The sequence below is a fragment of the Schistocerca americana genome, chromosome 1 (genome assembly GCF_021461395.2).
Source record: "Schistocerca americana isolate TAMUIC-IGC-003095 chromosome 1, iqSchAmer2.1, whole genome shotgun sequence".
In the NCBI taxonomy this organism is placed as follows: Eukaryota; Metazoa; Arthropoda; class Insecta; order Orthoptera; family Acrididae; genus Schistocerca; species Schistocerca americana.
The window spans coordinates 703524841-703540520 of NC_060119.1; the positions used below are offsets into that span (position 1 = coordinate 703524841).

The window sequence follows — 15680 nt, forward strand, 5'->3', positions numbered from 1 at the left end:
GGAGAAACGGGAATGGATGTAGCAGGATACAGAACATTTTATTGAAGCCGTGGAGAGCTACCCCGAAATATGGAACGTGCATAACCAGAACTTTAAGGATAGAGTGAAGAAGATGAGCGCATTAAACGGAATCTCGTCGATATTCGACACATCTGTGAAAGAAGTACAGGGAAAGTAGCATAATTTCAAGACACAACCCCTTTGCCACCTGCATCCACTCGCTTGAGGTTTTAGGAGTCTGGAGAAAGAAGATGTGTAATTATTTCATGTTCTATTTAATTATCTTGTCACTTTCTATTTTATGAGCATTAGAAAGAAAAACATTTTTATAAGCATATCATTCTGTAAAATGCAGTTTATTTCAATAAAAATTTAATTTCATTGTTATGTTTTCACATACCTTCAAATAATTTTCTCTTATCAAGACGTCAGAAATGGCTCTACATACGTCAGGTACGATCAGAGACATCGTGCTGACGGGAATATGAAACAGATACATTAGGGACTTGTATGAGTCTCCTACAACGAAAAGATTTCAAAATTTAAACTTTTTTTGTTTGTATGTTTCACATAAATAAATGCAATGCCTATTTTATTCGTAGCTCTCCCCTGTAGCTATAAATCATAGAGTGACTAGCAAACGGTCCTTTGCTGAAATAACAGTACGGGCGTTTGTGTCTCGTTTTGATATAACAGGCGCTATTAACATAAACAAATACTCCAGATCATTTGAGGACATTCTGCAAAAATTTTCAAAAGTATCCATGCTCTCGATACCCAGTTCTTGCAAAAGGTTATTATAGGCACCATTTTGCGATCTTCTCATTATCCACTCTCTAACCCAAATACTTCTCTTTCTTTTTCACGTTTTTCGTTAAAATTTACAAGAGCTGCAGCATATCTCACCCGCCTACTTGTGATGTTATACTTCGGTTGATACTCGTAGTGGTACTGAAAGCATATGTAAACAGTATCAACAAGTTGTTGACGCAAGTTTCTTGCCACAGAACTTGCGGAAGAATCTTGCTTAATTCTTGCGCTGCTGTGTAAACACAGCTGCAAGCGGCTCGCAATAACTTGCAGCAAAAACTTCTGCAAGCGACTTGCTAGTGTAAACCCAGCTTAAGTGGGAGTAACTTCCAGATGTCTGGCGACAGATTGGACATACTAATGCTCGCAGTTTAGTTCTGTAATATCAGGAAGCACAATTAGTAAAATGTTATAGAAACTTGTGAAGCAATTATATCTACTTGGGAAGGAGCTTTTCAGGCAATTAGCGTACATTTTTTAACGTTTTACGTTAATTTTGTGAAACTGACATGCATTTCGCAAACCTCTTCCTAATCATTGCAGGAATACGACGTATTTTTCGAATTTCGAACATTTTTCAAAACTACTACGCAACAAAATATATTCTGTACGTTCCAGTTAATGAAATAAACAATGAGGTAGAGAATCCTCCGTTAACCATCATATATTAGCATATGCAATGATTATCCTTGCATAAGCCTATTACAATTCTTGTCTGATACGGCTCCTTAAAAGTGGAATCTGTGGTATGAAATACACAAAGGCAAATTTTAAAAAATGAACAGCTCGCACTAACGTTCCTGAAGAGCTGTCAACATCTGACTGTAAAATATTGTCAAATCATCCATATTTCACCTCACACATTCAGTGTGTACTGACAACACAGAATATTTTGTGGTTCATCAATATAGCTCATCCGTATTTCTAGTATTGACAATGCGTCAATACCCACCATCAGACGGTCAATATATTTACAGTTTGATAGTATTGTGGAACGTTTGAGCACCCCTTTAGGTCCTATAAAAAATAACCTCCTTGAATCTGTCATTGGAAATGCGTCGTGGAAGGTTTTGACGTTTCGTCCCCTTCCGTTGCGTCAAGTGTGAATAGACCTTAATTATTTTATTTATTTTCTCACATCGTTGTTTGACAAAGGCTTTGATACTAGGCTCAGTTTCATTTTCGTGGTTTGAGCAAATTCTTGAATTTTCTATTTGACAATTTACAGTTCTGTGGCTGTCAAAAAAAAAAAGTTCCGTACAGTTGAGTAGAGATATCTCCAGCGCACTTTGTTTGAATACATTCAGTGAAGAGTTTGTTTTGGAATGCTTTGAAAATTCGACAATCCCCGAGTTATGTGAAGCAATGTGACACGAATGGGAAAAGGAGTGTTAGGACAATACAAAGCGTTAACATGCAGGGAATAGCGTTTGCTGTAATTGTGGCAATTGGCCTAGCAGCAGTTGCGTATTTTGCATCAGTACAGCGTCCTTTGACTCACGGTCCAGCTGACTCCAGTGATTATGAACCAAGAAATTCGTGGTTAGTAATTCCTTTTTCGTTGTCATGAATTACAACTGTGTGTTTTGGAGTGAACAACTGTCATTCGTGTGCTTAGTTTCATTGTAATTGTACTACCATGTTAGATTGCGGTATGAATCATGCGAAATGTATTGTTTGCCTGGTTTCAACCATAGAAATAAATTTTGTAAAACGTTAGAATCTGTGTTGTATGTATAACAGTTGCTTTGCCAGATTTCAGACAGGACAGTTTCCCTTACTTAGTCTTAGTTTTTGTTTCTTCTGTTAAATGAAACGAGTGATATTCTTATCTCCTTCATTATTACGTCCATAAGTTTGGGTTTTTTGAAACTATTGGAAATTTCGTGCTAGGATGGTAAGTAATCTAAGAGGTTGAGTAGTTTGCGAATGATTATTTTTGACTTGACGCAAATTTAGTTCCTGATTTATTTGCTTTACAGTTGACGGCTTACTGAGTAATTTGATTCGTAGAAATCGTTAGCTGCGAAGTTTCTGAATTAAAATTGCCAAATGTCAATGTATGGCTGCCTCAAATTTACGCTTTGGTTACGGGAATTTAAGTAAGCTCTAAGTTTTCTATTAGTTTGGCCTCTGACAATCCATTCACTGTTGACTTTTTTATGTAATATGATTTTACCTACTCAGTCAATACATTAAAACTTATTAGTCAATACATTAAAACTTATCAGTCAATACATTAAAACTTATCAGTCAATACATTAAAACTTAATCGGAAGCATCCACCTTTAATATATATTTGACTTACAGCCACTACAAGTGTCGTACCGAATTGAAGTTTATTCTCACACGCTGCCTGTTCAGTAATGATGAAATAAACATACTGCCTTAAGTACTGTTGTCCCAGTGACTAAATGAAAGTAGTTCCTTTTTTTCTGTACAACTCACCCTGCGCTCTCTCTCTCTCTCTCTCTCTCTCTCTCTCTCTCTCTCTCTCTCTCTCTGTGTGTGTGTGTGTGTGTGTGTGTGTGTGTGTGTGTGTGTGTAAGGGGGGGGAGGGGTAATGTGCTATATTTTACTTGGCTTACGCTGCTCATTCTAGCAGTTGAACAAATATTTCATTATGTTCTTTCAATATTCATGTAGGACACCCCAGAGGGAATCAACTGGCTGTACACAGCAGCGCAAGAAAAAGAAGAAAAATACAGACTGTCCAATATGTTTCGAGAAAATTGTACCAGGCCCCAAAGTAAAGGAACTACAATGTGATCATTGGCTCCATAATGAATGTGCAATGAGATGGTTCATGGAGGTGAGATCATAAATGAAGAGTATTCAGCCAGTTTCAATCAGTATTTGCTTAAATTTGACAGCAAATAGATCAGTTTTAGGAATCATTACCATCCAACCGTATCTAATGTAAATGAAATTTTAAACGAATGTTGAGATCAAGATAAAGAAAAAAAAATTAAATCAACATTTTAGGTAGATTTTAGTATAGGGCTGCAAAATGCCATAAGAGTTACATGACGATTTTGGCCAAACTTCAAGGTGGCTTGAAATTGAAAGTAGTAGTACTGTTAATGTGAAATATTTGGGTTGGTCACACAACTTTTTGTATTTGTTAACAGTTTGAGGCCATATCTTTCACTGTTTTAGTGCTATGTGAGACCAGATTTGGCAACAACTTTGTGACTGCTTTAATTTTTGAACAAACAAGGTATAAATAGTGCCCTTTAATTGTTCTCTATGAGAAGTTACTTGTTAGCAATTCTACCAAAATATAGCAGTTGTTTCCGAGTATTCTAGAAACAGTGTGTCTGAGAATGACTGCTTGGATAAGTAGTACTTTTTTCAGTAAATTTGTATAAATCTAGTATAGACAAGTGGTAGCTTGAGCTCCTTTTTGAATCACAACCAAGTAATTAGCCATTTTTGAGGCAGTGAATGCACTTGTTAGTGTATGAGTATATTATGTCACTGTGTTGGGAAACGTATGTGTGGGTCATAGCAGTTTATTGCCACCTTTATAGTAAAGTCTTCAATAAAAATGAAACTGTTTTGTTCCTCAAGACAGCTTCAAAGCATTGTTGTAAAAGGGTGGCTAATTAAGATTAGTTTAGGATAGGTGATCTAAATGCTGGTGCTTATATACCAAATAGCTCAGTTTGTTGTTTGACTAAAGAGAATGCTATCAGGACTTTTTTGATAATTTTAAGAAAGACTGTAGTCTGAGTGAATTCCAACATGATCAAACGAGACTTCTGCAGGTACACTCCAGTTATGCCTAAGAGCAGTTTTTGTAATCTGCTTTGATCGCTAATCCTTTTGCAAAAACAGATCATGCATTTGAAAGGGGCTTGATAGCTGAAAGCTCACAGAAAGTGTGCCCAGTATGCCAGAATGAGATTCACAAGAAACTTTCTGTACTGTTGCCTTTCTGAAAGGTCTCAGATGCTGATGGTGATGAAAAAATTGAAATTGCAGTAATGGTCATTTCAGGTTTCTCATCCTCCAAAATGTCAATTTGAAAATATTTAGCCTTATGAAATTTAAAGTGCAAGATTTTGCAAGTAGAAAATAAATTTTATAGTCAGATCACAATATCTGATGTGCTTAAGACAGATACATTATACTGCAAATTAGTGATTAATAACAATGCTGATACTGTGTTGATTATCATTATCTGCTGAGGGAGTTGAAACAAAAAAAAAATGGGAGTAAATTCAAATGCTCAGAATTGTAAGTGTTAACACCCTCCAAAACATTAGCTCATACTGTGACTGGATTCTGAATTTACAGTTTCAAACAGAATTGATTTTTACATTAGGGCATGTGTCAAATTGAGGAATGTGTTTTTCAGAGCTTTTCATTGCTTTAATTGTAGAGTTGTTGTGAGCTAAGATGTGCTCTGACTTATCAAACTGCTGTGACTCCAGCCACTTTTTCATCTTTGGAAGCAGGTGATAATCACTAGATGAGAAAACAAGGCTGTATGGAGGATGACAAAACAGATCCCATTCATATATATATATATATATATATATATATATATATATATATATATATATATATATATATAAAAAACAAAGATGAGGTGACTTACCGAACAAAAGCGCTGGCAGGTCGATAGATACACAAACAAACACAAACATACACACAAAATTCAAGCTTTCGCAACAAACTGTTGCCTCATCAGGAAAGAGGCAACAGTTTGTTGCGAAAGCTTGAATTTTGTGTGTATGTTTGTGTTTGTTTGTGTATCTATCGACCTGCCAGCGCTTTTGTTCGGTAAGTCACCTCATCTTTGTTTTTTATATATAATTTTTCCCACGTGGAATGTTTCCTTCCATTATATATATTGTTCGGTAAGTCACCTCATCTTTGTTTTTTATATATAATTTTTCCCACGTGGAATGTTTCCTTCCATTATATATATATATATATATATATATATATATATATATGGGGGGGGGGGGTCCTCTAGAACTTAGTAGCCCCTGTCTTTTGTTCTGGGTGACTCTTCAGGGTATGTCTTAAAGTAAATCTCAGAGTTTATTGTAGTGTCTCTCTCTCTCTCTCTCTCTCTCTCTCTCTCTCTCTCTCTCTCTCTCTCTCTCTCTCTCTCTCCATAAATCAACTAGTAGTAGGCCATGTTAGCTCTCTACCCCAGACAACTGTTGTCAACAGTTCCCATCCATAAAATGTTTGACTTGTGTGGCAAATAGTGTGGCCCCACTCACCCATTATGGCCTCTTATTTGTGATAACCCAGCTTATCAGTCACAGGTTTGCACAACACTGTACATGATACCTAGGGGAAAGTGACTGATAATTCTGTGATGGTGAACTGACGATTTTGTCTGATTCTGTGACTAACCTTGGCAATAGATGGTGGTTGTCTGATCTTGTGATTAACCCTGGTAGCAGATGATAGTCCACTTCTTTTTTCGTCGTGGACATTTGCCTGACCTTCACTAAAGAAACAGTACCATTTTCTTACACCTCTATCACTTAATATTTCTCCCCATACACTGCACAGGGTTCACTGTGCATGTTTGTTACACACAGAAAACAGGTTACAACAGGTAATTAACAGGCAGTGTGATTTTTGATAAGTATACATTCTAATTTACAGTTAGAGCACAAACAAGAGTTCAATAACATTTCTGCACCACTGCCAAACTCGTGCTGAGCTGTGACACACAGCTGAAATCCCTCCTCTACCCCTGCTGTGCACACAAGGCTGTTTTGGAAATTATCTTAATGAACAGCAATATTTTTTAGATTTCTTAAACATTAATGCAGTTGTTTAACTTACAGTTCCCAAAAGTTTGATGCTAGTATTTGCAAGCTCATTTTTTGACCTTATCCAGAGGATCTCCCTAAACAACAGCATTTTCTAGTACAGACACCTGATTTTTGTAATGAAGATGATCATTCACATCTTCTGATGTTCGTAATTGCAATACAAAGTGTGCACAATGATTGTGGCATTTTATAAATTATGGTACATTTATTGTAGACTGAAAATTCCAATAAATTGTAAAAAGATTGGTTTGTATTGCTAGCCATATTTAATTTATCTCATTCCCTCATGCAATGATTAAATACATGCTGTTGGTTTCCTCTTTACACTCATTAAATTCTTATAAAGAGGGAGTGAGAAATTGTACTATCATATAGGAATTTTAAGCTCAGTTCCCGTGCTTGCAGGAAAATAATAATGAATTAAGAATGGCCCCCTTTTTGCAAGCACACAAATGATTGTTTTATCACCCAAACGTGGGTCACCACAGTTGTGACACCTTTAGTGGGCTGTTTTCTCTTTTTATTTCACGGTATGTGTGTGTTGTGGCTGACAACCAGAATCAACCACAGGTCTAAATTAGTACACAATTTCATCAATGTAGTATTTGGCTAGTCCTGAGCTGTGACAAGTTTGTTGTTATATACATATGTGTTTTTATGAAACATGTCCAAGTTATAGGAACATGGCAAGACGCCGTATTTACAAACAAGCAGGAGAAAACTTACAGCTCAGCTACACAGAAACACGTACGCTATGGAAAAAAAAAAAAAACTTGTCACAGCTCAAGGTTAGCCAAAAACAACACAATGATGACGTGATGTGCTAATTTATACCTGCACAGCAAAAATCAAACAATGGAAACTCGAAGTAGGAATATCAACAGTGTAGGAAAAGATAGTGCTACTTACCATAAAGAAGAAACATAAAGTTGCAGACAGTAAGAATTAAGACACTCACGTATAGCTTCCGGCCACAGACTTTGTAAGTAAAGAAACAAACACACACACACACACACACACACACAGCACAAGCACACCTCACCCACACGACTGCCAACTCTAGCGTCTTGGCCTGAGACACTGGAGTTAGAGGTCGTATATGCGTGAAGTGTGCTTGCCTTCTTCTTCTTCTTCTTCTTGTGTGTGTGTGTGTGTGTGTGTGTGTGTGTGTGCACTGATGTAGGCTGTGGCTGAAAGCTGTATGAGAGTGTTTTTTAATGGTGTCTGTTTGCAACTTTACACGTCTTCTTTACGGCAACTTGACGTGCTCTTTACGGTATGTAGCAACCTATCCTTTCTTATATTGTTGTCAATTTAGACCAGTGACTGATTTTGGCTCACAGCTATAAGATATAGGCAATGTAAGATAAGAGGAAAATAACATACAAACTCACCATCACCAGGCTGTTATTTGTTGAGGAAAATATTGAAGTTCGGCGAAGTGGAATCTCTCAGTAAGATGTGGTTGTGTTCCCTGTTGATCAAAAAGATTTCTGCTGTCCAGTCTACAGCTCTTTTTGCTTGTGATCATCTTGGCGACATTCCAGTGTCCATTACACATCACCAGTTGTTGAATATGGTACAGAGCGTCATTTTTCATAGGGACCTCATCCTTCAAACTAAGTCTGGGCCAATCTGGAATGCCAGAGTGTTTATTTTGTTTAGTGTGTGCAGAAAGGTCATAAGGACAATCGCACTGATACTGACGCCTTTATTCTGGCTTTTGACGGAGATACCTTCCCAGAGGTGGTCAGGCTTGTGTGTTATTGATGTGGCGTGAAGCCATACGTCCCGCCACCGATGATACTTGCATTTCAGCCATGTGTCTTCCCGATGTGTGGTGACTGTGGACACCCACTCCACGAGGGGAGCCTCTGTGTTCTGCCACAGGTGTTAATTATCACGATTGTCGCTCTCCGTGCTCACCAGATTGCCTAGCGTATAAGAAAGGAAAGGGTATACAAGAGTATAAGTCCCTGAATTGTTTGTCTTACACTGAGGCACATCAGAAATTTGACAAACTTCATCCTTTATCAATGACTTATACTTTTGTCTCTGTTACATCCTTTCCCCTTCCTCCCTCTTTCTAAACCCAGTCCTGTCCCCTCTCCCCCCCCTCTCCCCTGTGGTTCCCACATGCTCCCCTCCGGGTGCCACTCCCTCTCCCTGACTGAAGAAGTGCCCCCCTCCTTGAGCATCTGCCAGTGATGGGGCTTACTCCCGCGACCCCTTACCCAGGTGTCTCTCAGGCCAGAGGACTGCTACCACAACTTGGCCATGGGACAAACATTTGTGTGCCCCATTTCTTGCGGATCATGACCTGTGCCTTATTGATGGTTCCCCTATTCATTTTAGTGCCATATATGGCACTTTCTCCGCCATTGATCTTTCGCTCTTCCCCTCCTCCTCTTCCTTCCTTTCACTGGCCACTTTCCATTGAGTCTCTCGTTCCCTTCCTGCCTCCCAATGGCCATGTTGCCCTACTGTGCTTTTCATCATGCTGATTGGCCACTATATACCTCCCAGGTCTTGTTTTCACCTTCTTTGTCAGGTTGTATTGATGAAGTCGCCCATGGTCTGTCCAGTAAGATAATTCACACTGCTGCCAATGCCATTCCCCACTTGACACGACCAGTTCACCACTGGGCAGTTCCGTGGTGGAGCACAGCTGTTGCCACCTCTATCCATGATTGTTGTCATGCCTTGCAACGTCTTAAGCGGCATCTGTCCTCCATTTGTCTTCTTACATTTAAACATCTTTGTGCCAAAGCCCATTACCTAGTCAGACTGTATGTGGATGATTTCTTTATTTAGGCTAGTTCCCACTCTGTGACCTTTGCAGAACGATAGCAGTAGGGTGCCATGTGGCATGTTTCCAACTGGACACACTCACATGGTTCGTAATTCTTTCCCCTTAAGTCGAGGGTGGTGCATTTCTGTCGCCGTACTATGGTCCCTCCTGATCTGGAGTTGCAGGGCTCCGCTCACAGTGATCCGTATTGTGCTGGACTGCCCCTGCCTTTTGGTCCTTCACACTAGATATGCCCACCCACCTGCCTTGTCTCAGGTGTTAGCAGATGAATCTCACATGTTTACGTACATCTGTCCTTGGTTTTTGTCGCAAAAGTGGTTGGTGCTCTCAGGTTAAGTCCATGAATTTTCCTCTGGAATTTGAGTCCCTCAGTTAGCGTATGTGTCGATCGTTGAGGCCTTGACCTAGCCTCCACACCGGCCAGTTTTTCCCTGCCTTTTCCCCACATTTATGTGACCTGTTGTGCTGTTTTGTTTCTCCATTTTTTGTATCTTCCTTCTCCTGGTGTTGCCCCTGTTGTATTCGGATAGTGGTATGGCACAGGTGGCGGTGCTCCACTGTGCCTATTGTTTCTGGAGCACCCCTGCTCTCCCCGTTTCCACCCATTCCCCTTCTGTTTTTTCTACTTCCTGCTGCCCTGACGCCCCTTTTCCCCTCTTTGCTTTGCACATAATCCCTTGACCTTGACTGAACCATGCTTGTGTTGTTCTTCCATTGATTTCTACCATCCCATATTATGAGGCCAATGACCTCACTATCTCGTGTCACCCCCCCCCCCCCCCCCCCTGCCTCAAATCAACCAACCAACCAATTCCTCTTCTGCTTGATAAAGCTATGGAACACTGCTGTCTCTGTAGTCTTAAAGTTATGTTACTATTTTTTAATTTTGTTAGAATGTGAATGGTGAGCATATAGTCCCTGCACCATTGCAGTACTTCTTCCTTTCAAGTGTTACAATTTGACTCCTATACTGTAACTTTTCTCTGACCTAATCTGTAGGATGGCTTCCTTATCGACAACCTGGCTTTTTCGTAACACAGTGATTACGATTACGTACTTCTCTCTCTACAGATTTTATTTTCCACACTTATTTCAGTTAAAACATACTTTTAAGTTTGACCTCCATACTTTCTAATTTCACAGTATGTGAGGAAGGTCGCTTACAAGGGAAAAGGGGAGACACCAAATGATGAGTCAGTGGTATGGAAAAATGTTCTCAAAATTACCCTGGGTATCATGATAGATGATTCATAAAGATGATGATGGAATATTCTCATAATGGTGGCTACAAGGCTTCCACAGTTTCACTAGCGAACATACTACTGGGCCATTCCATGCCAAGTGATCTAATTTCAATAGTAGTTCCCACATGACCATCATGGAGTTTGCTGAAGTTTGCATGAACATTTGCACATGTTCCCAATAAACATTGATAAAGTTCCATGATCACATTATACTTCTGGAGATACAGTAATTTATTTGACCCTATAGCACAGCTTATCACTGAAACTGTGAGTTTTCGGCAAATATGAGACACATTATCTCCAGCAAAGTTTCCCGAAAGAAACAGAACTCGGCCATCTTGCACAACATTTTGTGCTCTCTTTAGCAAAATAATAATTAAAAAAATTCATAAGCAATTTCAATATGGATGATTAAAGCAAAGTCGGCCGAAAAATTTTATGCTCAGAAAAAATGTGAAGTTAAGCTTTTTATATGCCCAGAAGAAGTGGCGGGATAAACCTGAAGGTTAGCATGTAATAATTTACCAATACAAAGTCTTAGAATATAAAATTTCACAAAATAATTAAATCAAAACCCTTAGCTGCTGACAGGCGTTGTTGATATATATCAATGGGGCAGCTGAGAATGTGTGCCCCAACCGGGACTCGAACCTGGGATCTCCTGCTTACATGGCATACGCTCTATCCATCTGAGCCACCAAGGGCACAGAGGATAGTGTGACTGCAGGGACTTGCCCCTTGCATGACTTCCCATGAAACCCAGATTCCCAACTGTCCACAACCTACATTCATAGTGTTCCTAATAGATATTTGCCCATTCACTCATTACTCATGCCTGACTAAGCTGACAAGTCCCGTAAGAGTTCGGGCAAAGGGTGGCGTGCACATTCGCACAGGAGGAGGTCAGTGGCCAGGTAGCCTTTAACTATATGAAGATGGTATCATGTGGGACTGACGGGAAGCGTGCAAGGGATAAGACCCTGCAGTCGCACTATCCTCTGTGCCCTCGGTGGCTCATATGGATAGAACGTCTGCCATGTAAGGAGGAGATCCCTCAGTTCGAGTCCCGATTGGGGCACACATTTTCAGCTGTCCCCATTGATATATAGCAACAACACCTGTCGTCAGCTAAGGGTTTAGATTTAATTATTACTTCATTATAAATAAGCTGCATGGTCATCAACTGTATGCCGCTGAGTAAGGCGGGTGACCTTGAGCGGGACTTAGCCACTGGACGAGGCAGCCGGGCAACACGGGCCCTAGTATTACTAGGCCCGTGTTGCTGGAAAATCAAGATTGCGCAACACTGATAAGGCGCGCTGGCGCTGTACGCGCGTGTGGGGGCAGGAAGTTCTGACGTCATGTGGTACGATAACTGTGTCTAGAGGCAGCAGCACGTTCATTCGACTCGAGGCAGCTGCACGCTACGCATCGCTATGCCGTACCGCCGTAGAAGATACATGAGGAGGAGCAGACTCCCAGTGTACAGTGTTCTTTTGGGAACAGATACCATCTTCATATTCATAAAATTTCGTTCTCCTATTGCTTCCCAGTAGGGAAAAGTTGCTGATTTTTCTAAAAACTTCAAAAATGTCTATTTTTGGCCCAGTTTTGCAAAAGTCTTTCACAAACTCTTTTAAACCATTTTCATTAGAGAGACCATGTTTTGAATCACCTAAAAGCTAGCTGTAGTTTTGCAGTGCGAGCATGTAAGACTGTAAAAAACAAAAACAAAAAATTAAAAAAAATGTAGGTGCATTGAAAATAGGCCCATATTCTGCTGGTACGCAAATTAAATCTATCATCTTTTATGATGATCTACAATTGTTTAGTATTGTCTGAGTCCGAAAGACTGCAAAGAAGTAGCTTTTTTCCTCCCTCTACAGCATTCAGCTCTGCAAAATTCTTTTTATAAAAAATGATACAGAACAAGGAACCTGATAAAAAGAATTTAAGTTCTTTTTTTTGTGGATCTAACAGTTTGAGGCAATCACATTTGAATTGTTTAATTTTTTTAGCCTGTCTTATCAAAATTCCTTTCTAAGCAATCCCATCAGTGACATCATGCAACTGACATATGTTTTCCTCATGATATTTTACAGTAAATTAATGAAACCTGTAAAAAGAAATTCAAATAGCTTGAAGTAAAGATAAGCTTAGGATCCTAAAAGAGGCCTCTTCCAGCTTACAGAAAGGTATCGTCAGAGTTGGGATCCTGTGTAAAGAAACCATCATCAGGTTTGGGAACTTGTGATAGAGGAACCCACCAATGGCTGCTGTTGCACAGCTATTGGGTGTGGCCCCTATAGAGGTTTTCTCATTTTCAAAGGAACCAGCAGTGGTTAAACCACCATGGACTGTAGCAACACTTTCATACATTTTTTCATCAGTAAACTAATGTTTCACATAAACCCCAGACTATGCTGACACAAAATATGCTGTATCTAAAACCAGAATTAAACTAGCACATGAATAAAAAGGCATACTAATAATTTTCTACAGTGTAAATTCATTCCAAAAAAGAAAATGTCAGGCAGACTGCTATGAACTTCACCAAAGTATACACAATATGACTGTGATATAAAATGTAAAGGGTATTTATATTGTGTGCGCTGCACATGTTGTGCAACAGTTTTATTACTGTGATCTGCACACCTTGGTAATGCACAGTTAAATTGTGAAGTTCATGACAAGTGTGATATTGTAATTGTATCAGAAAAACAGACTGAAATGTCACAATGAGTCATGACAAGAAACTTTTTGAATTTTTTAGAGTTATTTGGACTTTCTCACTTCCTAGTCATCAAGACTTGATACTGCCATCCCCAGAGTGTGCTAAACAATTTTATAACGTAATAAAAGATGTCAGATTTGAATAACAGTGGAAAATGGACCAGTTTTCAATGCACATCCTCATGGTTGCTGCTTTCCAGGGTCTTATGTGCTCGCATTGCAAACCCTCTCTAGTTTTTAGGCGGTTTAGAACATAGTCATTCTAGTGAAAATGATGTAAGGGTTTGCAGAAGACGCCTTTTTGTAAAAGTGGGCAAAAAATGGTCATTTTTAGTATTTTTGGAAAAATCGTCAACTTTGCCTTTAATTTGTGAAGTATAGCAAAGCAACAGGAGAATGAAATTTTATATTTTAAGATCTCGTACGGGTAAGTTGTTATGTGCAAAGTCTCACACTTATCCTGCAATTACTTCCGCAGATGTAAAAAATGAACTTCACATTTTTTCCGAGTGTAAATGTTTTCAGCTAACTTTGCTTCAAATTATCCGTATGGAAACTGCTCAGGAACTCTTCTTGTTATTTCACTTAAGAGGGGACAAAAAAATCATAAAAGTTACTAAGTTTTATTTCTTTAAAGAAAATATTGCCAGAGATGATACACCTCAAATTTGTTGAAAATTCATATGTGCACTGTTGGTAACTGCACTATGGTCAAACAAGTGACTGTATCTCTGAAAGTATTGAATTAGTGATTATGAAACTTTGCCATTGTTTACTGGGAACATGTGTGAAAGTTCATACAAAATTTCATCAAAATCCGTTAAGGTTATGTGGGATCTGCTAGACCACTTGGCATGGAATGACTCCGCATCAGTGCAGAAAGGTATGACTTAGAACCCACTTTCCCTGCCACAATATGGGAGGAAATCAGATTGAAAACAAAATTTGAGAAATGTTCCTTTAGTGTCAAATTTGTACCCAAATGGATAGCAAGTCCATTTTGACCACAAAACTGTTCTTCTTTGGTGAATATATTGAGGAAAAATTCAAGGAAATGAAACTGATTAGCAAAATGCAGAGTGGCTCCATCTGGATTAAAACTGTGATCTCTACTCATTTACAGGCATTTATCTCCTTTGAGACGTTCAGTGATATTCCCATCACCATAACCCCTCAGAAGTGTCCCAACATGCTCAAGGGTGTAATTTTCTATCACAACCGCACATTGCAAACAAATGGAGAACTGCATGCAAACTTGGAACAATGAGGTGTCTCTTTCACTGTATTCGGAAGGGGCTATAAGATAAGAGGAGAAAATAACTTATTTTACCTTTCAAAAATATCTGATTTCCTGACAACGTGAACATAATGGTTACTATTGTGATGTACGAGGTGCTATCGAAAATTTTCAGTACTGGTGCTGCCATCTGTTGAAAACCTTACCTTTGGACTAATGGTCACCATCACCCTTGAAGTAGTTCCCATCCGCACGTCCCAGAGCTTCTGCCACTGGTCAAATGTTTTCTGGAAGTCCTGTTCTTTGAGGGTGTTTATCACCGCCAGCGATGCTTCTTGAATCCTCTCTAGTGTGTCAAACCAACGGCCTTTCAACTTGAGTTTCAGTTTTGGGAATGTCGCAAGGTGCCACATCTAGCGAGTACGGTGGGTGGGGCACAACCGCCATGTTGTTTTTTGCCAAAAAGGTCCTGATGAGCAAGAACGTGTGACAGGGCGCGTTGTCACGATGCAGCAGCCAGTTTCCTTGATGTCTAAGTTCGGGCCATCATCGCCACACGTTTTCATGGAGCCGTCGCAAAATGTCATAGTAGTATATGCAGAATTCATTGTTTGGTTGGGTGGGACAAATTCTTTGTGCACAGTTCCCTTGGTATCAAAGAAAACGATGATCATGTTCTTCACCTGTCTCGATTTTTTGGGTCTTAGAGAGCCCAGGCTCTTCCACTGCGACAATTGTTGCTTTGTCTCTGGGTCATAACCGTAAATCCAGCTCTCGTCACCAGTGATAAGCCGTGACAAGAAGGTTGGGTCATCAGCTGCAGTCTGACGAATGTCCGCTGTTCTGTTTGCGGATCCATCTTAAAATCACTACACACCAAACTCGGAGTATTATGGAAATCACTGTGGACATGCAACATGGCCTCCCAGCTGAATGCCACTCCACACACTGACTCATCAGATATGCAGCTCTTGCTACCTAGCGGTGCAAAGATCTAGTGCTCCTACTTTCCAGATGACAACACCAGTCCTGAG

General features: G+C 39.6%; 1 protein-coding gene across 1 annotated transcript in view; it reads left to right on the forward strand.

Annotated features, from left to right (window-relative positions):
* Nucleotides 1-2067: 2067 nt before the first annotated feature.
* LOC124544960 (probable E3 ubiquitin-protein ligase ATL44) overlaps nt 2068-15680 on the forward strand; it is a 51933-nt gene continuing 38320 nt past the window's right edge. Inside the window, exons 1-2 of the mRNA XM_047123710.1 lie at nt 2068-2352; nt 3457-3622. Of these exons, the coding sequence (XP_046979666.1) occupies nt 2225-2352; nt 3457-3622 (294 nt within the window). The 5' untranslated portion in view covers nt 2068-2224. The remainder of the gene's footprint in view (nt 2353-3456; nt 3623-15680) is intronic.